Raw genomic sequence first — 24,921 nt, 5'->3', positions numbered from 1 at the left:
CTCTCCCAGTCACAGCCCGACATCTGAGGAAGAGCACGGGGACACTGACTGGACTCAGCCTCTCTCTGCCGGCTGGCTGCCCAAGTCCCCGGTCGCTTGCTAACTGTGTAACTTGTAAGAAAGGCATAAGTCATCAGCTCTAAGCAAATCTATTCACCACAAGGAAAAAAGGGAGTGTTGTGCATGGCCAACAATCCCTGTTTTCACTGAGGAAGGCTCCCTGACCTCCTGCTGGCCTCCAGTTCCTTAATTACTGTCTATGGAATTCCAGAGAGAGAGGGGGAGAGAGAGAGAGAGAGGGAGAGAACGCGAGAATCTGAGCGAATCCGGGACAGGGGGCTAAACCCTTCCGAGTGACTGAACTCTAAAACAGATCGCTTCTGCAGACGGGCTTCCAAAAGCTCCCCGAAGGGCGTGGCCCAGGCTGAAAGCGGACACCTTTCCAGGGCTATTTTGAAATTACCATCGGGAAGCTTGTGATTCTGGTTCACAATTCTGGTTTTCTCTCTCTCGCTTGTCACTTTCTCTCTCTCCCTCATCCCCTCCCGCCCCCTTTCTGTTTTACTAGCAGGAATAAAAGGAGGCGATTTCCCCTTCCCTGAGGCTCGGAAAACTGTCTTCCCAAAGGGTCTCTCCACAGTCACTTCTGGGTAGCTGAGTTCTCAGGCATTCTAGAACAAGCTATCCTGAGGACTATGTCACACGATGACTGTTTCGTTTCCTTGGGGGTGGGGGTGAGGGGGTCCCTGGGGAAGCACCAGGCACATGCTGTTACTTAAACAGAACAACGTCTAAACAAGACAGAGCTGAAAAACCGAAGAAAGAGGCCTCTGAGTTGTGAGGTGTGACTCCATGGATAACTCATTTATGTCCCCGAGTCCCCACCACACAGAGTGCCCTAACCATGGCAAGCTGTCCCTTCCATCGTGTGGCCATCCCTTTGTTCATCTCTTTTTAAGCTATCACACAACACAGATAAAGCACCCGGCAGCCCAGAGCTCACCAATGGGTGCCAACTACTGTCTCCTTAAAACAGCAGAAGGTCTTTTGGGAGGAGATCTAAGGCTCAGTTAAATGGGGGAAGGTCATGCTTTGCCCAGACCTTTGCCCAGGGTCTCCAGTTTAGGTCCAGGTTGGGTGAGCTTAGAAGGCAGGACACTGAAATTCACCAGGAATGGGTTCAGATCTCCTTTCTCCACTGGGAAGAGAGGATAAGCCTTAGGCATGCGTGTTGTTACTGCCTCTCACTTCTATAACAAGCCTCGGGACCTAGGAAGGGGAGGAGACGACTCCCTTCACAGGAAGCCTGGTACCTGGTCGGATGAAAAGCCACGGGCACTTGGATTGGTGGAGACACTGTGAAGAGGGTGGAAGGAAGATGCACCTCTTGACCCCTCCTACACACACACACACACACACACACACACACACACACACACACACACACACCCCAACCCATAGCCAGCTCCTCAGGGCCCCCACCCCTCATAGGACAAGCCTGGACTTTAGAGAGCTAAAGTGGGGTTTCATGTGGGATGCAACATAGATGTGCCTTTCAGAAAACAGGAAACTCTGGGGACAACGGTCTGGTATAGTCTCCTGACCTGGATGTATGCCATTCCCGGAGTGTCTACCTATCACAAGCCCTCCGTAAACGTGGTCAGCAAGGAGTGAGAATGTTTAGACTCCTCAGCCGCTCCGCGCATCGGAGCAAACACTCAAACAGCAGATTGGGCTATGGCAACCTAAGGAAATTCTGTGTTCTGGAAAAGTACCTCCTACAGTCTTGCTCTCCTAACAGCAGACTAGAGCACACCTGAGCACAGCGGGTGGGAAATGGGCTCAAATTCACACTTGGAATATCTGAACTGGATACTAAGGAGCTGTCGGTTAGGTCTTAGGACAGTCTTGCCGTGGGACATCCAACAGTGTGGTCGCATCCCTTCCCTTCCTTACAGTTTGAGCGCGCTGAGCTCCGCTGTTCAGATACTCCGTGGGAAGGACCTCCCACGGGATCTACCTCCTCAGAGCAACTCAAATGCCCCAAGCACTCGAGTGCTAACATATCACTGTACTTGCCAGAACTTTATCTGACAAACGCTCCGTCCACCCACTGTGGGGGAGGGGTGGTCTAGCCTTCTCTTTCACTGCTTTAGCTTATGTGGCTGCGCAGCAACCGAGACAAACTTCATCTAGTGCAGCCTGTGGGCCGTGAGCCCTACGGGGGTGGAACCTCAGATCTCCTGCACAGCAGATACTACATTACGATTCAGAACAGTAGCAAAGCTGCGGGGATGAGGGAGAATGCAGTAACTTTATGGTTGGGGGGTCACCACAACATGAGGAAAAGGTCACAGCACTAGGAAGGCCGAGACGCACTGACTCAGAGACTCGGCATAAACACCTTTATCACTGTATTATCTGGTCTCTCATTGAACATTGCCATGACGACACAGTCAAGGTCACTTACAGAGCTATACCTTAGAAACATTTTCTATCTATTTCACATGACAATTAAAACTTGGTAAAATGCAAAAACACACAGGAAGAAATGACCCATAGCCTCATATTCAGAAAAATTGGTATCGTTTTGACTAACGTCTCTTAACCCTCTCCTCCTATACAAACAATTATAAATAATCCCAGTGACACAAAGAGGACTGAGCAACATTCCTGACCACTGCTTTACTCTGTCCATGAGGAACAACGTTCCTGACCACTGCTTTACTCTGTCCATGAGGACAATCCCAGCCCTTCCCTCTGGTTCCTCTTGTGGATTTCTTTAGAACAATGGTTCTCAACCTGTGGGTTGTGACCCACTCAGGGATCAAATGATTCTTTGACACTTAGACCCATTGGAAAACACAGATATTTCTATTATGACTCTATTATTACAGTTATGAACTAGAAACAAAATAATTTTATGGCTGGGCGTCACCACAACATGAGGAACCGTAGTATTAAAGGACCTCAGTGTTAGGAAGGCAGAGAACTACTGTTTTAGATGCTTCTTAAAGTAATGTATACTTTTTAAATTTTAAAAGAAGCATGCATGGAAATCCTTCCCATATCAACACATACTCTTCCCATAGGATACACCAACATATTAGTGACTTAATAGCCTTCTGTCACAGAAGTATGTTGTCATTTACTTAGACAATGTGCCTGTCATTGGACATTTGAATGTCTCCAACATGAACCAATTCAGATGCACAGTGAGACAAACTTTATTAACATGTCTAGCACAGTGTTTTTCTCCGAACGGATGATTAGATTTTAGAATTGAAGAGTTTAAAAAGATCTGCACATCTTCAAGGCTTTCTGACACACACCGCAACTTGGCTCTGAAGAAATGTGTTGTCTTAACTATATTTCCCACCATTATCAGTTCCACACATGTTTTTTTTTTCTACTTAGATAAATAAAGTTTAAATCTATCTTGATCCTACGTAGCTATTTCTTGTCTGGAATGAATGAATGAGCGAACACACTGACGGAAGGCATTCAGAAGAACACGGAGTGTCAACATGCCTAAGAAGCATCCCCTGAATTCACAAAGGTTACTGGACAGAAAGCACACCGAGGAAAAGCTCATGGGAAACCCTGAGGTACGATGGTTAACGTAGGTCAGGTGTAATGGCCTCATCCCTGGGATGAAGAAAAGCCCTGCACATGGTACTGTGCAGCTCAGCTATGAAACTGAAATGTGTGTTAGTGACTTGTTGGGGCACTAGTTATGGGTTTCAGGGCACATCTATGTTCATACATGACCTAGAGGTTAGTGTTGAGGTGGCCCCAAAGCCATAATTCCTTGTGTACTCTGACCTCAGATGCTCGCCTATCTAGTTGGCCAAAGCAGAGTTCAGTTGATGTTGTATAAACAGCATGTGACACCAGTCAACAGCAGCTTCTGCTCTCCCCATCTCTGAGCTGGATTTCATCATTTCTGCACCATGTCTGCTCTCCCTCCATGGTCCAAGCGGTGATGTATTCAGGCTCCCTCCCTACCTTAGGGCTACATTCTGGCTGTGCCTGGATATACTTAAAAATGTTCCCAACACTTGAGGACCCAGTCATGTCCGGTCATGGGACATCATTATCATGGTAATCTTTGTGTTTACCAGAAGAAAAATATTAGCCTCTCTGAGTTCATAGCAATCCTGCTCAACTTAAATCACACAACTACAAAAGACATTAAGGCCATTGTGCCTTATTCCCTACTCCATTACAAAGAAGTCAGGCAAGGAGACCCATCTGTTTAGTAAGAAATATTTTGCTCAGTAAAGGGTGACATCATTGCCCTCTGAAATTAGGAGAATTTTGTCAGCAGATGGGGAAAAAGAAATGATGAGATTCCATTCTCCTCCCAAAGGTATCCTGCAACACTGAAATAATCACTCTGGCAGCTCCAAAATTAACTAGTTGTCGCCAAACTTGAGGAAAGGGGAAAAGGAGGAGGAGGAAGAAGAGGAAGAGGAGGCAGAAGAAGAGAAGATAATTATAGGAGACTTTTATTTGGAAAAAGTATGTGGGAATTTGAGGTAATGTTACTATCCCCTGGAGAAAAAGGACTGTCAGCATTTAATTCATCTTTAAAAAAAAAAAAAAAAACTTTAAAAGTTAATAGAAGACCCAAAGGAACACAAATGGATGTCACCTTCCTCAGTGTACTTACTAGATTCTGTGTCCTAAACTCAAGACTATGGAATTACTTTTAATCATCCTCAAAACAATGTGCTACCTTCTTTTTCCCAAAGGAGGGGGGGGGGACACAAAAGATCTCCACAGTTCAACCACCAAACCTAGGATGACTGAGCGCAAGAAGCCCACCTACTCCAAATCTACAAGGTCCCTGGAAGCAGGAAAACGTTTATCCTACTCCCCTGGGGGCAGGAGGGATGGAGTAAGAGGATGGACTTCCGCTCCACAGGTAGAGCCTTGGGTGACTTTTCTGCATGCAGTCATCCTGTTCATGGGTCCTGGAATTAACTGTTTATATGAAGTAGCCTAAGGTCACAAGTGAAAGTAATAAGGAGGACCTGGAAAGCCAGCAGCCATAGTAGACGTCCCTTATGACAGCCTGGGGGTGCACCCAGTGCATGTCAATGATGTACGACCCCCCTGAAAGTTCTAGCAAACTCCCCACAAGCCCTGCACATTTCCAAGAGCCCCATGCCGTGGAGGCAGTGACTCAGAACAGCACTGCCAAGTGGGACAATCACGCATGGGCTGGAGAATCCAGGGTTTATTCCCAAAGCGGTAAGTCTCCTCAGGGGACTGGGTGTGTTGCAAAGTCACATTGCTTTGGCATCTCAGGCTACTGACTCATGGTTCAGGCACAGTGGCTCCTCAGGACAGGGCTGTCTAACAACTTTGTCTAGCACATGACAATGTAGAAATACAGAGAACCCAAGGAATCTGGTAACCACAGAAGGGGGGGGGGGGTATAGAGACCCTCCTATGCCACTGGGCCAGCAGGTGAGCCTATGCCATTCCTAAAGCCACAATCTGTCTATCTATTTGGTTTTATCTATAGAATAATTAATCTATAGATTAATTAATAATTAAGAATAATCAATCTATAGGACTAATCTATAATTTTATCTATAGAATAATTATCTACAGAAGAATTAATAAGAAATAGCTTTGATGCAAGTTCCAAGCTAAAGGATCCAGCTGACTGCCCATCTTCAAGTAAATAAAATCATTAGCTTTGAGGAGGTTGTCACTGAACATAATTTAATTTAATCACTGAATTAGCAAAACCACCAGGATACAACCGAGGAGCCACTGGGTGGTCTTCTCAGAGAAATCAGCACAATGATCAGCCTCCTCTGCCAAAAACGTGTTAAAACCCAGCAAAATATATTTTACCACCAACAAGCACAAAAAGGTCATGCATTGACCCTTAGAAACCGCATGTTCAAGGTAAGGGACCAATCATCAAAGCCCCCTCCCACTTTTTAAAAAAAACTCGAGACTAGCAAACAGCCGAGAATTCGGCCATAAGCGCACATCTGCAAAGGGACGGTGTTCCCGGCCCCTTCATCTCCCACGGAGAACAGCAGAAATGGAACTGGGAGTCGGCGAGTGAGGAAGGATCATTGTTGACTTGGATAAAGACAGGGTGGCTCTGCCAGCAGAAACCAACTGGCTCGAACTGTGACAGAGTGTTTAGCGTCGTCTGGGGAAGAGGAAGTCCAGTACCGGGATGTCCATGGAGACCCCATTCTATCGATTATGGGGTTGTCCATCGGGCTGTAGCTACAATAACACACTGGACTACACAATGGAGACCTCGGCTGTATCTTGGAAGAACTGGGGGTGGTGGAGAGCAACTGTTACAAAAATGCTAACACTCCTGACATCAGACCAAGTACAAAATGTGATTAGAGTCATCCCAGTACAATCAAGTTGGGAAAACATATATGACAGCTACTTAACCAAAATCCAAGATATGGCAAATGGGGGGGAGGGGAAACGTGGGTAGGGAAAGGGAGCAAAAGAACTTTGAAAAATGGAGACACGTTTTCGATCTTATATCTTCACCAGGAAAAATAACAAGGAGCCAGGTGGAAATTCCAGTTGCTTCCCAGTGTAAGCTATTTTAAGGGGCTGGAGTGATGGCTCAGCAGGTAAACACACTTACTCCTCCTCTAGAGAACTCAGGGTTAGTTCCCAGTACCCATGGCAACTGTCTGTAGTTCCAATCTCAAGGGACCTGACGCCCTCTGCTGGCCTCCTTGGGTACCAGGCACACAAGAGGCAGGTTTACAAGCAGACGTGAACACATACGTTTAAAACAAATTTCTAAAAATAATTTAATTAGGTCATGAACTTAGTTAAAGGAAACCTCCAAGATAAGATAGCACACAGAGGTTAATAAGCTGAAAAGGAACAGATGTAGGAAATTAAGAAGCCAAAATCAGTTACAAAATCAGCTCGTTGGCAAGAAGGAACTGGGTACAGCATGCGCACCCTCGTAGTCAAATACACAGAGAAAAGGCTTGATAACATGCAAGTCAATTTTCTCCTACTACACCTGACTGACTATCTCCAGCTCCTCACTCTGAACCCTGCCGCCCCCCTTACCTGATACCCACTTCTCTTTTATCACCCGGAGAAGCATTCAGTATCAGGGAAACCATTCAGCATCCTTGGGAAAGCCTCCGAGGGGGTAATGGACTTCCATCATGTGCCTGGTACCAATGTAGACCCCAAGGCTCACAACTGTGCTACCCACTTGTCTCTTTTCCCCAGCTGCAAGCTCGTTGTGAGTAAAGGCTGATGTGCGGTACAGCCTCGACAGACGTTTGTGTTGCCCAGTGCGTGATGAGAGGGAGGCCCAGGATGGTCTCACTTCATCTGCACTCTGGGTCAAATGTCAACAGGGCAGGAGATGAATCACGTAGTTGCAGGAACCAATTATGCAATGCACTTAGCTTTCTCTGACGAATGGCACACCATCAGGCCCCTGGGAGGGTGTGGTGTGACACAGAAAGTGGGGCTCGGAAGAGGACAGAGGACAGAGGAATATTTTCAGTGGCTATTTTTCTGTACAATCAGCATTTGCCTAAATACCGCTTCCCATTCAAAACCCCGAGTTCAATCTCCAGCACCTCATTGTCTTATTTATTTATTTTTTTGCTTTCCCAACGAGTGTCACTGTCTGCTGCTGACCTTAGTTCTGAGTTTTGGTATAATGGGATAATTATGATGGCAGAGCTCGGACGCACCATGAACAAGTGATGGGCGGCCTGTGCCTTCAATGAGCTAACTGGCTCTGCATCCAGCACCTTGAATCCCGTTCATGACCACAAGAAGGCCTTGTGGCCCGATAAATAAGGCTTGGCACCGGGGCAAATGGCTTTAATGAAGGACAGAGACGTGACGAACCAATAACACTGGACAATGACGGACATGCTCTTGATCTTCCAACTCCCTGCAGCCGGCTACTGCAAATCCAAATGCCAACCCCTGACCCAGAGTAGATTAATATCTGCACTTGGATATGATCAGCAAGTGGAACGGATGTAATACACCTCATCTGGTAGTTGTGCATTAGGCTGTATGGGTCAGAAGCTATCTCTATCTCTGATGTTATAGGTTTCGATCTGAGAAAAGAAACAACAGACCAAACAGTACTAAAAGGTTATCTTAAGTTAAGAATCTCTCTGAATGCTGGTACTGTCAGAACGACATATTTGGGCACTTTGTCAGTATCTGGATGCAACGTGGCCCTTGACATAGTGAGGAGGGTCCCTGCAGGTTCCACTTCCAATTTCCTGTAAATGTATAAACAATTAAAAATAGAGGTGTCCCTGGCTAGTCTGCAGAGACATGTTGCAATTATCATTTCTGATGAGGATTTCCTCCACTTAGGAGAGAGCTGGACCATATACTGGATCCAACCACCTGTAAGATCATTTCCACGTAGTTAACGGACGGCTTACTCCTTCCAAGTGGTACCGACTCACACCTCGTCTAAACCCACGTACAGAGCAAGACATGCTGCTGCTGCGGAAGCCAGCTATGTGTGCATTTCCTAAGAGCGGAGCGGAGTCAGCCGGCCTCGGAGCGTGTTCCCCACGTACGCACAGGGCATGCGCAGGATTAGCATTTTATGAAGGGCTCAAGCATTTCAGCCACGGCAGTGGATAGAAAGGACGGGTGATCTCCCCACGGAGTAATTAAAGGTGGGATCCACTGTGGACTGATTGCTCTGTGCCGTTGACACTCACAGGGCACACCGGATTGGTTGAGCTAGGGAAGAAACCGTAGCACCAAGATGGCTGCTTTGCCCAGAGGCAGAGCAGCCAGTGGAGGGGGATCCAGACCTCATGTCTGACTCACATCTCAGCCTCCCCAGCCCTGCTTCGACCCACACTGGGTGAATGCTGGCTTCCAGAGGTCTGCAGAGGCAAGTACCTCCTTCTTGTCTGACTTGATTTCTTCATGGTGATCTTAAGGGACTCGTGAAATACATGCCTCAGACTTTGGCCCTGGTCCCGGAGAGAAGGCTGGGAATGGGAGGGAAGAGTGCTGAGTAAAGAACAGGAAGTGGGGAAACAAACAACAGGAAGTCATCTCAGCAACCCCCCTCCCTCCCCCTGCCCCTTCAAACACTTGGAATTTGGAACAAATTCTAACTTCTCACAAACACTCTCGCTGTGGGGACAGGGAGACAGGTCAGCCAGTACACGTTGTAACCATGCAGAAACCTGAGGACCTGACTGAGTTCAAGGTTCATGGCCCACAAGCCAAACAAAAACAACCAAACAAAAACAACCAGGCAGAGGTGGCAGCTAGCAGCTGTCATCCAGCAGTCTTAAAGCAAGATGGGAGGTAGAGATGGGAGGGTGACCTGGAAGCTGTGTGGCCACCTAGCCTGGAGTACCACACAGTGTGGCAGCACAAACATGAGAGACAGTGCTCCCAAGGGAAACGTCGAGAACCAACTTTCTGCCATGTGCATATCCGCCAAGGCACTGAAATAACCAACAAAATAAATTAATAATAATAATAATAATAGTAATAATAATAATAATACACTTCATCTGCCTGTTTCCCCATTGGCTCGCTCCCCTCTCAGATGTTCTTCCAAACTAGAAAGCCAGGGAGCGATTTCTTTTACAACAGGAATTTGAAAGGTCCTATTTTGCTATTAATTTAGTTCCAAGGCCACTGATTAAAAAAAAAAAAAAAAAGGCACTGTTCCTTCCTGTAGTGGTCTCATTCGGCTAAACAAAGTGACATTTTGTTGAAATTATTCTTAAAGGGCAGAATGATCTTCCAAAAGCTCCGAGGGGGGGTATTAAAAGACCAGAGTCAGTAACAGTTTTCTGTGTTTGTTTTCCATTTTTCAAAAAATATATTTCCATTCAGAAACATTTGGAAAAGGGCTAATGATCAGGGATACAATGTAATTCAGCAAAGTGTGCAGAAGTGCTAAGCTGGGAGCAGGGTCTGTGGTACCCTTCTTGTCTAGTATGTGTAAGACACATGGCTCAATCCCCACCAGTCAAAAGATGGAGATGCCTATCCCAGTTAGGATAGAAATGCCCTCTGATAATGATTGCTGGGCCTTGTTTCTCTTTCTTCCTGTTCACCTTACAAGTGACCTGGGTACACACATGTTTTGTGACATTGAGAACTGAAGCACAGGTCCACAAGTCCAGTTAGCATAATTAAAGCTTCAACTTCAGAGCCACTTTCTAGCCGCAAGGTCAAAGCCATCTGGCTAATTTGAACCTGTTTGGGATGAAGCAAGAGTTACACAAAAGTTCCTGTGGCCAAAAAAAAAAAAAAAAAAAAACCCACACTCATTCAGATACCCAAGTTATTTTTACTCCTGGAATCCAGCCTCTCTGAGATGCCCTCCTCATAGACAAAAACAATATGAAAGAAGACGGGAAACAAGGCCAGCCATTTTCTTGGAGATAATGGGTCCTGGATTCACAGCTCCGACATGCATGCATATGTGTGTGTGTGTGTGTGTGTGTGTGTGTGTGTGTGTGTGTATTGTTGATGTGCTCAATGAATATTCATTACCGTCCAAATTGGCAAAAATATAAAAAACATATATTTTTCAACTAAGGATTATTTATAGGAGGGAGATTTTGTAAATTCACATGCCTTTGAGTCTTATTTCCCCAAATGATGAAGCCAATTTGGTTTATGATTTCCTTTGGATACTTTTGAACAGGAAAATCACACTTCTGACAAATGTCAACTTCTAGATATTAGTTCTCTATGATAAAATAAACATATCCAAAATAAACACATTACAAGTAGCCCAGTTAGAAGCTGGGCATAAGGGCACACAGCCGTTACCAAAGACGCTTGGGTGCTGAGGCAGGGGGATTGCTTGATCTCAGGAAGTCAGCATAAACCAGGCCAACATAGATCCCTATCTTAGAAAAGGGGAAAAAAAATAAGCCAATGAGAAGAGGAAGAAGAGGAGGAAAGATTCAGTGCAAACTCTAGACTCCAATACGAGCACTGTATACACATAAATGATGGGGAACCAAAGTGTGAGGATGCACCCTACTTAGGACATGCCAGTTGGATAGTGTGCTTACACCGGTAGCTGTATCTTTTCTATACTAGCATTAGGCCATTCGCTACCGGAATTCAAGCCCCTATGTGGGGTGCTTTATGGTTTTCGGCATGCGCCAGAACAGCTAATGATGTCCTAGAAAGTTGTACAGATTTCCCCTTTCAGGACATCAAACCTGACTTCTCTGGCTTGGAGACAATACCTATTAACGGGGCACATGAAATGACTTTGAAAAGCCCACCTCGTGGGCTGCCAGCATGGTACAGGGGCAGGGTGCTTGTCTAGCAAGGCCGTGAGTTCTATCCTTAGTACTACATACAAAAATAGCAACAAAACCACCTGAGTGAAACCCAGCCACTGAAAGTCCACAGCTTATAATTTGAGAACTTTTCTGACGCTTTAACAGATTCTACCCCAAACATAACACACTGAGGGTATATTTTAGTGCCGACCTTTCTTGAAGGTCCTCTTTCAACACTCAAAATAGCGTCTTTGGAAAAGGCCACCTAACATTTTGCTACTCAAATTTTGGAAATGGTCCACCCACGTGGCTCCCCTGAACCTCAGACCAGGTTAGTAGCCATATTTATAGTTGGAATGAAAGGCTAGGAAGAGATGAGCTTCCGGATGTGAGGAACTTGAACGCCCTCCTAGCACATGGTAATTTTCCCTTACGTAGCTACCGCTCAACCCAGACGCTAAACCTCCTCAAACCTGAACGTGTTACCTGACAGGGAGAGCTGCTTCACAAGACAACTGACCTCACAAACACACTCCACCACAGTTGCTTTATCCTCAAAACGAAGCTCAGCCCCGGAAACATGACTCCAATCTTTTCTAGAACATCTCGCACGAAGTGAAGAGTATATCTAACACGGGTCTGCCAACACACCAGGAGCCCGACTGCTTTATCACATATTCCAGTACAAGTGCTTTTATTAACGTTAAAACCCCAAACGTGATTCATCAGCTCTTGTCCATCAGCTTTGTGAAAATATAAAATGATTTACTAAGACTTAATGGCGTAACAAGTACAAAATAAGAGAACACAGATTATTATTTTATAATATAGAATAAATATAATGTTTATTATTTATTTCATAATATAGAATAAATATATTATGTTTATTATTTATTTTATAATATAGAATATATTATATGTTTATTATTTATTTCATAATATAGAATAAATATAATATGTTTATTATTTATTTTATAATATAGAATATATTATGTTTATTATTTATTTCATAACATATATTATAATGTTTATTATTTATTTCTAAATGCTACTTAATTAAAGGAATGTGGGCTTTAGCCTTATTTTTATTTATGCGAATGAGTGTGGGTGAGTGTAAGTATGTGTGCACATGTGTGTATGTGTGTGTGTGTGTGTGTGTGTGTGTGTGCGCGCGCGCGCGCATGGCATGGCTTGTGCATGCCTGCAGAGGCCAGCAGAGGGCATCAGATCCCCTGGAGTTGATCCTATAGGCACTATAGGCAGTAACCATGAACTGGATGAAGGTGCTGGGAACTGAACTTGGGACCTCTAGGAGAAAGCTCTTAACTGCTGAGCCATTTCTCCAGCCCCTTAAATGTGTTCTTAGCCGGAAGGTAAGCTGAATCTGAAGGCACAAAACTGACAGTTCCACAGGACAATCTTTAACCTTCCACCAGGAAGATATCTTCCACCAGGAGATAAACAGGAAAACACAAAATTGCTATAATAAATTAAAAGAAAAATTAAAAGTAAATATTCAGCTATTTAAGAAGGAATGAAATTAGATTCTTAACCAGAGCTCCTTCTAAATATTCCACTGTGGACAACAGAAGTTCATTATGATTGGAATCCAGCGCAGAACAGATGCTCCTTTGGCAAGGAGAAGGCTATTTTTCACTTCCCCTGGTGACTATCTTTAGCAGTTTACACTCTTACGAATGAGGAATGCACATATGGATTTACTATGAAGCAACGTGCAATTATCTAATGTCAGCTCTGGGGACAGGGGAGCCTCTGAAATGACATCCTAAGGCACGCCAGGCGTCAATACTGGCATTGAGGTCTGGTGACAAAGGCCTTATGATCACTGGGACTTCCAAGGTCTGGGCATTCCCAACTGTGACCAGTGAGCTATTTACATCTCCGCAGAGAAAGGACTCAATAGAAAACTGAAGTCTGCCTAACTTGGGATGGCCAGGGAATCATCACAGTGGACGTTATCTGGGCCTTGAGACAGGGGCAATTTCAGAATAATGATGGAATAGTCCAGGGCTGAAGGAATGTTGAACTCAGTGTCCTTCAAAACACAGAGAAGGCTTAAGTCAGGGTAAGGGGGGCAGGAATCACCCAAGTCGGGACTGCAGCCGAGTTCAGGCAGACTCCAGGAAAAAGGCTCGCTGGATACGGCTCTGCACACGCACCATGGCTAAGCATGTATGAGAGTGTGCAAAAAAGCCAACTGGTAAAATACGCAGTAAATAACTCGCTTTGGTAAACTCACTCCATTAGTAACCACCCCACCATCATCCATCCCTGTGCTATATGTGAAGGGAACGCATGACTTCCTGGCCCTTCACTGGACTTTGACAGACTGCGTGTATCTGGGGGGCAGGGGGCATGGGGGGGACATGTAGAAAGAGATGGTTTGGCAAGAGGTTACTAATAGAAGTGTGTGCCTGGAACTCTGAATTTATGTGTGCAAATGAGTATGATTTTAACATCTACACTAACGTGTGAGCTCTGTCCCGGCAGGGCCTGCCCCTCTTTCTCATCCACCTTTGCTAGCGCCAGGCCTGCTTCAAAGCAAGCCTCTACACACATCTCCCGGATGAAACATGCAGCAGACAAAGGGCCTCATCCTCATCCGTAGACACTCGATGCTTTCTGACAGTTTACCGATAGATGATGCTTCTGATGGAAGCATCTAAACGAAATTCCAAAGGCCGATATAAATAAAGTAGTGCTTTCTTGGCAGCTTGTGCAAAACTCCCATAGAGCTTAGCGCATATGTTAACTTCTTTCCTAGATGACAGAAGGCTGGCTGCTTGTAGTCTACGTGGGTGTGTGACGGGTCACACCAACCTCGCCTTCCTGAATGAACAAGTCAGACTTGCCCTTGATTCAGACACGATAGATCAGGACAGTGCACTGTGGGCTTGATACTAAAGGACCCACTATGGACAAGGAAGTCTTTGTCTTCTCTCTCAATTTGAGTGAATCACCTCCTTCCTAAGTTACTGTGTTTATTCCTCATGACTCACTGGGTTCATGATATATACTATTAGTCTTTTGGATTCGGGATGAGAGACTCCGAGTCATATATATTCAAAGCTATAGACATAGTTCTTTGATGATTTCACAGTCTCAGGACCCAAAGCTCACTAGCCTATGACATATTTATTATTATAAATGGTGCCATTCTGGTCTCTCAGCAAGCATGGCATGGCTTTAAAATGCTCATTCCTTCAGCTGCAATGGAAATCTGGTGTCTGTCTTGGGAACTGGGAATGAGAAGGGAGTGAAAGGCGTTATTTGCTTCTGATATGGTACCATTCGTTGCTTAGACGCAAAGCAAAGTCAAGACTGATCTGTATTTGTAAGACTCCCAAGCATGCTCCTAGAGGAACAAGGAGAGTGAATACTGGGTAAAGCTTTGCTTCAGTGGGCTGGACACCGGGCTTGCCACTTCCCGCAGAGGCAAAGAACGCAGCATGTCCGCCTTGCTCAAGGAGCCTGCTGCTTCTGAGGGGCCCAAAAGAGGTACAATCATTCCTCATACTCGGGGATAGCAGCTGAGGGTTGATGTATTAAATCTGGCTCAACAAAAGCATGAAATGGGAAGCAATAAATGTGCGGTGGGAGGCTAAGGGAAGTTTTATAGAGGAAGTTAAGAATTGGGCTTTCACTGTGAAGAATGCACGTATTTTCAGCGGGGGGGGGGGGGGGGGGGGCGATGGAGGACACATTTTAGGCAGGTAAAATGATGGGGGTTAAAACTCCGAACTCCGAACTATGAAAAGTCCAGGGTTTGTTCAGCAGTGGGTATAGGGATTGGCGTGGCTGACGTGAAGGGCACGGGACGTATGAATAAAAGATGGGATCAGAGAAAATGACCAAGGCCAGACCACATGGGGCCTTGGGTGTGCCAAAAAAGAAAAAAAAAAGTATAGAACCTGTGCTATACAAAATAAGAAAGCATCGGGCTTTTTAAAAAAGATTTAAAAGAGAGAGAAAGAGAGAGAGAGAGAGAGAGAGAGAGAGAGAGAGAGAGAGAGCAGAAGTTTATTCCAGACAGACTGGCTGTGTGGGGCATAGACAGGACCTAAGGCCATGGGGTGGAGAGTGGTTTCCAGCGATCAGGAGATGACCTAGCAAACAAAACGTACACAATATGAGACAAGAGAACTCCCTCCGTTCTTGCTGCATATTGTCTGAAGATGGCGCTGTGCAGGAAAAGTCTAGATTCCAATTCCTGCAGCCATCATGAAACTCCTAGTCGAAAAGGTGCCATTTTGGTAATGTTCAAATAGTTTCAATGATAGAAAGGCATTTCACTGGGAAAAGAAGTCAGAATGTCCCTAGCTGTGGGTAATACAATCTTATGCAGAGAAAACTGTCAAAACACACGTGTGTGTGTGTGTGTGTGTGTGTGTGTGTGTGTGAACGTGTTCAAAGGAACCAAACCAGGAAGGTAGGAGACAATCCCAACACAATGAGAGAAAGTTGCATTGTATACTTTGTAACAAACATTTTTTTAAAAATGTTTCCTAAGCTGAGGGGCTTAAAAGAATGATTCTATTCACAAAAAGCATTAAAAATCATAAAACTTCAGGAGTAGACATAAAGGAAAAATGTAAGGCTCATACACCAAAACCTGTGAAGTATTCCTGGAAGAAACTAAACAGACATAAATGTTCATGGATTAGAAAACATTGCATTTTGCTCTACAAGTGTATTCACAGAGCGGGTACCGTTTCCATGAGACTCTCAGCAGCAACTTTTGTAGAAACAGAAAAACCCACCCTAAAATCCATATGGAAGCTCAAGGGATTGCATGTAGCTAAATCAAGTTTTAAAAAAATAAATAAAGGGGCTGTAAAGATGACTCGTAAAGAGAGATTTTGGCTCTTGCTGAGGTACCAGATTCCATTCCCAACACTGAGTCAGGTGGCTCACAACTTCCTGTAACTCTAGTTCCGGGTGATACAGCGCCCTCCTCTGGCCTCCATGAGTACCACACCCACATGTGCACATGCACACAGATACAAACACATAATTTACAGATATAAACAATTTAAAGGGGTACACACAATTGGAAGAGTCCCATTTTACGAGTTCAAAGCTTTCTGCAAAGCTACAGTAACCAGTCAGATGCCAGTAAAAGAACAGATCTACAGGGAGCAGCCCACACAGGATGCGCACTTCATTCTCAATCAAAAAGGATACCAGCACCATTTAATGGTGAAATGTCAGTAACGAGATCTTGGAAAACTGGATCTCCACAGGCAAATGAGTTTTCGACTTAATGTGGATTTGAAAAAGAGAAAAGGAAAAAGCGTAAGTGCTAAAATCTACAAAACCACCATGAGAAAATGGGGTGACATCATCGTCACCACCTCCACACTGTTTGGCAATGATGGCAGGGATAAAACACCCAAAGCATGAGCAATAGGAAAACGATGAGAACAAAATTTTGAAATTAAGAACACCAGTACCAAAAGTACCATCAACACAAAAAAAAAAAAAAAAAAAAAAAAAGTCACCCATAGTATGGGAGAAAATAGCAGAGGGTTGTTATTGTTGCATTAAAAAAAAAAAAAACAAAAAAACAGGTCATAGGTTATGGGTCACAGGTCACGAGTGCCAAGGACTTGAATAAACCTTTCCCCAGAGACGCACAAATGGCCGACGATCACACGAAAAAATGTTCAACTTTGATAATTATTAGAGAAATGCAAACCAAAAATGTAAATGAATCTCACTTCACAGGTATTATCAAGAAATTAGGGGGGAAATGTTGGTGAGAAAAAATTTGGGAAGCCCCCCCTCCCTCCTTACACTGCAGACAGTATGACTCAGTTACTACAAAAACCATACAGAAGTTGTCAAAGAGTTAAGTGCGTAATTATTAGTTATTCTGAGACTCTAGCCATGTATTTAACTCCACAGAACTCCATTCAACTCCGTGCAGAGAGTGTAGGCCCGAGGTATTTTATCAGTGCTGTTTCACAATATTAAAAAGGTGGCTCCGCCCTATAAACTGTGCCTATCAATAGTCCAGTGAGTAAACTCTGTAAGAATCGGCAGGAGATATTGTGGTGCTGAGATCACACAGACCCGGGACAGACACACACAAACATGGAGCAGTTCCACTTTTAAAGAGACACCAAGTACAGTAGTGGCTGCCAGAGCCTGGGGGCGGAAGCATTGGATGCTTACGGAGAACATTTCTGTGTGGGAAGATAGGAAGCCTCTAGAAGTGGAGCGTGGTCTACAATGTGAGCACACTCGCTGAAGCCAAACACTAAGAGACAGTTGATGTGGAAATGTTTGCTATTCGTATTTAGCCACAATCTACAAACAGAATCCAAGGAAGTCAACCTGAGTGACAGAATCCTGGCTCATCTGAGACAGTAGCAGGGGACCTTAGAAAGGAACAGAGAACTTGAGCCAGCGAGGGCTGACCCTGATCAGCACAAATGGTCAGGACGCTCAGCGATGTGAACTCACGTTGCAGGTGGATGAGCCGTCCAGTGTGGGGTAGGAGCCGTCGGGCCAGTCTGTGGGGTCCGGGGTGGACGGCTGTCGGTGCTGGGCCTCGTATTCCTTCAGCTGCAGCAAGAACAATGAAAGAATGGGGTAGAACAATGGTCACATACCACCATGTATTCCAGGGCAGAAATCACACACAACTTCCCCACGCCGGTGATGGGGACCCAGGGCTAGCCAAAGCTAAGCCTCCCAGAAACACAAGAGCAGGGTGTGAAACAGCGTAGGTCCCCATGTGTACATCCAAAAGCATGTCCTTCCCCTTAGAGGACAGTGGAAGAGGCACAAAGCTTCTATCGTTAGTGACACTAATCATTTGAGTCTTACACGTAACACCGGGGACATATACACCATCCCCATCTTTGTGGAACACTAATGCTATATCTACTGAGCTGACCCTTTTATCCGGATATGTGCTTTCTGATAATGCTATCCTCTCCCTGCATGCTGGGGAGAAAGGTGGAAAGGCGGCCTTCTAAGACTGTCAATTTTGTCTACTTGAGTCCCACACTCAGTCTTAGCCCCACCTGCTAGGAGTCACTCACTAAGTTTCCTTCATGTTCAAGTAAAACACAAAGAAACACATTCCTAACCAGGCAACTGGAAACTGACAAGCTCTTGAATCGCCCAAGGACTTTATTTTTGACTCACCCAGACATAGCTTAGGAGCAGGCCTGTGTTGTCAGACGAGTAAATATGTAATTTAGTAATTAGGTCACTGTGTGGGTAGCAGCTTCGGTTTTTAAGAGTTTCAAAAAAAAAAAAAAATAAGACTGCAGCGTCATGGTCATAGGCAGGCTCTCTCTCTCTCTCTCTCTCTCTCTCTCTCTCTCTCTCTCTCTCTCTCTCACCTTCGTCCAGACACTATACAGAAAGTTGACATCTCTGTGTACCGAATGCAGCCCCCCTGACCTTTATGCAAACACCTGTCTCAGACAGGCTCTCTGAAAGAGCCTCTGCCTGGCTCTGCTAAGTGAAACTTGCTCACTTCTCAACAGCATTTAACTTTCTTTTCCTTAAAGCTAACAGGTATGTTCTCCCTGACACAGGCCTGTTGTGTGGTGGCTGAACATCCCTGTGATAAAATAGGCAGAGGGCTTAGCTGTATCCAAGGCTTGACGTGGGAGTCTCTTCCCTGTTTCAACCTAACGTTCCACCCACACAAATGCACAAATCACCGGGATAAATGAATGATTCATACCTTCCCCGTATGTCATGAAACTTTCTAGTCCATGATGACCCAAACTTAATTGCCAACAGTTATTCATGGGCTTAAAATTAATACCTGCTAATTGTATTACTCAGAAAACCACCAAATACCTAGATCCTCATAAACGTTTAATCTTTTTTTTAACGAATAAAAGCGACTTCCTTAAAGCCCAAAGCATGTGTCTACTACAAAACTCCTAGAAGATGTTTGACGAGCCATTTTCTTAGACAGAACCATTCACCTAATAAAGAAATCATCTATAAGCTATCTTAAGCAACCTCTTTACATTTAAAGACAGAATCCTGAATTGAGAGGGGTTTTGCGAACTCCGTATCTGCAGCAGAGGCTGCGCAAAGGTCACTAAGCCAATTGGTAGCCGGGCTGCAGAAAGGTCTGAAACCTCACACTAAACTGCATAAGGCTTGGTCACCTTAGGCCGTGTTCTAACATCTGTTTAGCTGCTAAAAATTAGGAGCTCATTTTTCCCCCCAGATTATAAGTTTTCCTTTTTTTTTTTTTTTTTTTTCTGGCTGTCTGTCTTAGACTGTCCTGAGGCCCTTTTAAATGTTCTCCCTTGCTCCGAGGAAACAAGCAAACGTCATCCTACCCAGCTCTCGTGCCAAACAAGGGCATTTCAAGATGGCCTTGTACGTCTGCTTTCAGCTGATGGATTTCGCTAGTTGAACGATGGGACCTCTCCAAAAACCTCCTACTCACAAGGAAAATACATATAGGTGGGCTCCTCTTACATGCTCTTTCTAGAAAGTCTGCTGGACTTGCCCCAATACTGGAGCATGCACGAGGAATGGAACCAGGGAAGAACGCTTAGGAACTTTGATATTCAAGGATGCGCTTGAGCGCGCATGCGCACTGTATCTTTAGACTCCTAGACTCTGATGGCCCCGCTGGTGCTCACAGGTAAAACCGAATGTCTGCGCCCTTACCCTGGCGAGCGCTTCTTCAATGGTGATCATTTTCTCCTTGACCATCATCATTAGCTGAATCCGCTCCTCATCGCTCATGGTAATCTCACTGGCCACATAGCCCACATCTTCTCCTGGGGATTAAAGACAGACAGACACAAATGAGGGACGAAGCAGCCCTCCAGCGTAGAATCCCCGCGTCTCGGGTGACCGAGAGACGTTTCTCGGGAACCCTATCTCGCATGCTGTGGGTGGAGCCGAGGGATGTAGAGCCAAGCTGCTTTTCTGAGAGCCAAAGCGCATCTCTTTGGGAATGCTTGCTAAGAACGCGTGTGAGTTACCACAGAATGACCAGAAAGAAGTGCTGAGTTAGGCCTTCTAGACAGGGTCCGAAATTGACGGGGTGGGCCTGGGATCTCATTTAAACACTCAACCTGATCAGACAGGCATTACGCGGCTTCTTTGGGTTAGTAATTTACCAAGTGAAATGTCAACGAGGAGGACAACTATTTGTGTGGGAGCACCAGAAGTCAAGCCACAGAACCAAGCCTGCTGAGCCTGGTTTGACTGTCTCTCCCTACTGGGCTATCTGCCTACCATTCTTAAGGAATAAACACATAAATAAAACTGGATGCTAAGCGTGTCGGCTTCGTGGAAGGTACTGCATCTGGAGGTACTGTAGTCACGTGGGCCTGCAGATTGTGACAGGCAACCACCATCTAATTGAAGGCTACCAGAACTACAGAGGAGAAGATGCTCCCACTGAGTCCTTCTAAAAAGCCTTGTCCCACACGGCCAACAGTGCTGGCCATTCCTCTTGAGCTCCGCTGGCCAGTTGTGTCTTTGCTTAGCATGTGGGAAAGGGCTTAGTGACAGTAGGGCTAGCACACATGCCAGGAGGAAGCCATATTGCAGGACCTAGTCCCTCTCCTCAGCCCCATCTTCCTCCAACATACTTCTGTAGCTTCTGGTATCATCAGGACCTCAGCCAGGGCTCTGGATACCCTATTTGCAAGAGGACAGGACTACGGTGGCTACCTGATGTCTCCCTGGAAACTGTGGTAGAGGGACCTGGCTTGCAATCTGTGTTCCCCATGGCTCTGAGCCTCAATTCTATTTTCTAACAGTCAGTTCAGAGGAAGCCCAAGTCCCTGCTGATACTCAGCCCTGCTTATTTGACTCATTACTACCTGTGTTGAGTGTCATGGAGCTGGACGTGTGTTTTGCAAAGCCATGTGAATTGATGAATCTATCATATCTGTCTGTCTTTCCATCTATCTATCTATCTATCTATCTATCTATCATGTATCTACCTACCTATCATCTATCTATTTATCTATCTATACCTACCTACCTACCTGACTTCTTAATGTCCGTATGCATGACTCTGTATAAGTGAATGGTACATGTAAGTGTTCACAAAGAGCAGAAGAGGACATCACATTCCCCTGGAGCTGGAGTTATATACGTGAGCCGCCTGCTATAAGTCCTGGGAACCAAACTCTGGCCCTTTAGAAGAGCAGCAAGTTCTCTTAACCACAGAGCCCTGCTCCCTCTCTTCACCGCCTTCTCTCTCCACAGCTTTCTAAGTAACACTTTGTCAGAGTGCTAAGTCTGTTCGGAAGCACAGAGGATTCTGGGTCTCTACCAAAATGGAAAGCTGGGAGTTGGTTGAAGAATAAGTCCCTCAAAGTGGGACAACTCAAAACAGTCACTTGAGAGCTGTCCGAAAACTCAGGTGTGCAGAGAAGCTAAAGTCCACAGCCAGGTCTCTGGTGTCTGAATGGGGGCGACTGGAGAAGTCATGTCATTGTGTAAAAGAAAAAGAATGTCAGAGGTGGACAGTAAAACATGTTCATTTATTGATAACCCCTTTCTGTCAGACAGGAATGTGGAAGTTGATGTGTTCTGGTTTCCTTTGTGAATACTAAGAGAAACATAAATTACAGAACCCAGGCTCCAGGAGACGACATATTTATTTGCTATCTAAACAAAAACAAAGGCCAGGCCAGGAGGAAGGGCAGAGCTCCCTTTAAAAGAGCAGCCGGCTCGATTCTCATGATGTCAGACCCAGAGAGGGTTTCCAGGGGCAACAGCCCCATAACTATCCCTGCCACAGAGCAAGAAGCTCAGAAGAATGCAGAGGCTCCAAGTGGGGTGTGCCCTGGAGGGTCCAAAACCAACAAAGGCAAAGATTCCCTTGACCTGTTGGGCCCTTGGCGAGTTTAAGAAAAAAAGGCCGGGTGGCTGGTGTGAGGGGGATATTTGCAGGGTGGACCCTCCAGGGCACACCCCACTTGGAGCCTAACCCTAACCCTAACCACTAGCTCGCCTAGTTATGTTCTCTTTGAGGTCAAGAAACTCATGGGGTCATAATCTCGAAGCCATGAAAGGAATGCTGGAAAAGTTGACTATGAGAGATGAGTTAATCCTACACTGCAGGGGTCCATTTAGATCAGGGGCAGGGTTTCTGAGTCTCAGGAAGCCACAAGGACCCCATGGCCCAAGGCCACAGATCACTGTACCTTTTGAAGTCTGTCTCATTATTCCTTTTTGGTTCTTTCGGAAATTCTGCCAGAAGTATTTATTTTTCTTCTTCCAATCTCCTTTGCCTTTAAGAAAGAAACAGAGGGGAGGGGGAGGGCACAAGCAGTAAATTCACTAATACCAAAAGTAGTCTTTCTGACCTACCGGGTCAAAGTCTGAACAAATGCTCTCAGTTTACAAAAGGACAGTTTTTCAGTTTGTGGAAAAGCTGGGGGAATGGCTATAAAGTTGTTTAAAAGAAATGCAAATTTGCTACTGGAAATAAATAAAGGAAGGAAGGAAGGAAGAAAGAAAGAAAAGAAAGGAAGAAAGGAAGAAAAGAAAGGAAGAAAAGGAAGAAGAAAGGCTCTATAGGGTTAAGAAAAGAAACACAGAAACATCAGAAGGGCAGGCCAAGTGTGTGCTCTTGTGCTCACTTTGAAGTGTGTTTAGCCAGCCTGCCTCCTTCTGCTTTGTATTGTGGCACACTCCCGCCCTTCGGTGGCAGCCACAATTATTCCCACTATGCCACAAATAGAAGGCTTGCAGAGGTCTCTGTTTTGTTTTGTTCCCACTGACTGCCCACCATTGCTTTCTCTTATCCAAACTCAGTGGAGAAAACACAAGAGCTGTTTGGCCTGAGTGTGTGCTGGTCAGCAGGCTAACCAGCCTGGTTCTCTGGGGTGTTTGGTGACACGGATCTATAGCCCAGGTAAGGCATGGTCCCCATCTCTGTGAGTTTAGGCTTCTTGGTGACCATCCTAGAGATTAACAACATCACAAAGACAAGAAAAACAGAGGCCGGTCCTGCTGTGATTGCTCCTGGCTCACTGTCCCTCTGACCTCCCTCCCATCTCAGACTAGGATCAGCTGATTCGCCGACAAAAACAAATTTGCTATGGATAGACATTTATTCTTTAAGTCCATAATGGTACTAGTAATTGACAATACAAAATACCTTTTAAAAACAAAACAGATAGGTTAGATGTTGGCTCACTCCGTGAAAAATTGTTCTACAATCAGGAAAAGCCAAGTTCAGCCTCCCAGATCCCACAAGGTTGAAGCTGGGCATGGTGGCACTTGCTTAAAACCCCATCACCTGACAGGCAGAAACAGGCAGGTCCTTCTGGGCACCTGGGCCAGCCAGCCTAGTGACCTGGTATGCCTTAGACCAATGAGAGACTGTTGTCTCAAACAATCAGGCTTCTGAGGAATGACCCACAAAGTTTCTGTCTGCCTGTCTGCCCACACCCCTCACCCCCACCACCCCCAAACTTTTAAAAGGCAAACATAAGGGAATATAAAGGCACCAAACAGGAAGGGAAGCTCTTTATTCTTTGAAAAGAAGAAGCAGTGGCAGTAATGGCCGCCACTTTAGTGATGTGGCACACCCGGGACAGCAGCTCTGTCTCCATTTGGTGTCTGTCTGGTTGCCCTGTGACCACTGGAAACAAGGCCCAGCAAAGTGGCGGCTTCCACAGTCTAGACTGGCGGTGCCAAGCAATGATGCATGCGGCAGCCATGTGGGAACTCCATCTCTGGTGCTCCCAAGCTAGCAAGGGTGTCAGCACGGGTGTCATTTGTCAAAACAGAATGTCCTCATTTATATGCCCTGAAGGCCTGGGAAAGAAACCCAAGCCCTTCTGCCTTGAATTTCCCAGCTCCTCGGGTCCTCAAGACTAGTTCCACGGGGTCTGCTGCCTGCGAGCCAACCCTGAAAGTGGATGTCAGCCATGAAGAGTAAATGCAGATTCAGTGTCTGTTATTTGGCCTCTTCTTAGGGAGGAGGCTACAACGCATTTCTCTATTGATAGGCTGTATTCCCTTCCTGCTCCCTCAGATCTGTCTCTGCCTCCTGAGTGCTGGGATCAAAGGCATGTACCGTCTCCACCTGGCTCACAGTTTTGCATCTGTAAAATGAAGATAATAAAAAATGGCTAACATCTTTCCAGCCCGTGCTACCCAAGCTCCTTAGCTATTTAACAGCCTGTCTTATTTAAGTCTCTCTCATGTTTCTCTTCCTCCTGATCTCTAATGGCAGCAGGGCCTTCTCGTGTATCTCAGGCTGACCTAGAACTCAGTACCTTCTGGCCTCAGGCTCCCGTGAGCTGAGATTACACTCATGCACTACCATGTTCAAGGCTGGGTCAGCATTTATGGTTCGAATCCTGGTGGCTGGAGTTCAGTGCTCATTACCCACCCACCCTCTCACTGGCTTTTGATAGAGCAAGAGTAGATCTTCTAATCAAGGATATATAAGATGTATAATGCCTTGAATGCATATTATTTTATCTACACATTCCAAATGCAACAGTTTATCACAGGGCATCACCAGAGAGATAAACTTCTCTGACAGTGTCATATGCATGTGACAGAAAATTATCAGCAATGAATATCTAGTAAAAAAGGCTGGTCAATGAGATTATGGCACATC

At 45.4% G+C, this 24,921-nt stretch overlaps 1 protein-coding gene across 1 annotated transcript in view; it reads right to left on the bottom strand.

The window, feature by feature from the left end:
• SASH1 (SAM and SH3 domain containing 1) overlaps positions 1-24,921 on the bottom strand; it is a 161,084-nt gene that overhangs the window by 37,368 nt on the left and 98,795 nt on the right. Inside the window, exons 6-8 of the mRNA XM_080941692.1 lie at positions 22,487-22,573; positions 19,983-20,095; positions 17,790-17,891 (exon numbers count right to left, since the gene is read on the bottom strand). Coding sequence (XP_080797818.1) covers positions 17,790-17,891; positions 19,983-20,095; positions 22,487-22,573 — 302 coding nt within the window. The remainder of the gene's footprint in view (positions 1-17,789; positions 17,892-19,982; positions 20,096-22,486; positions 22,574-24,921) is intronic.

The sequence above is a fragment of the Micromys minutus genome (genome assembly GCF_963924665.1).
Source record: "Micromys minutus genome assembly, chromosome: 30".
Lineage (NCBI taxonomy): Eukaryota > Metazoa > Chordata > Mammalia > Rodentia > Muridae > Micromys > Micromys minutus.
The sequence above is the reverse complement of the archived record's forward strand: the minus strand, read 5'-3'. Positions and strand labels throughout refer to the sequence as shown.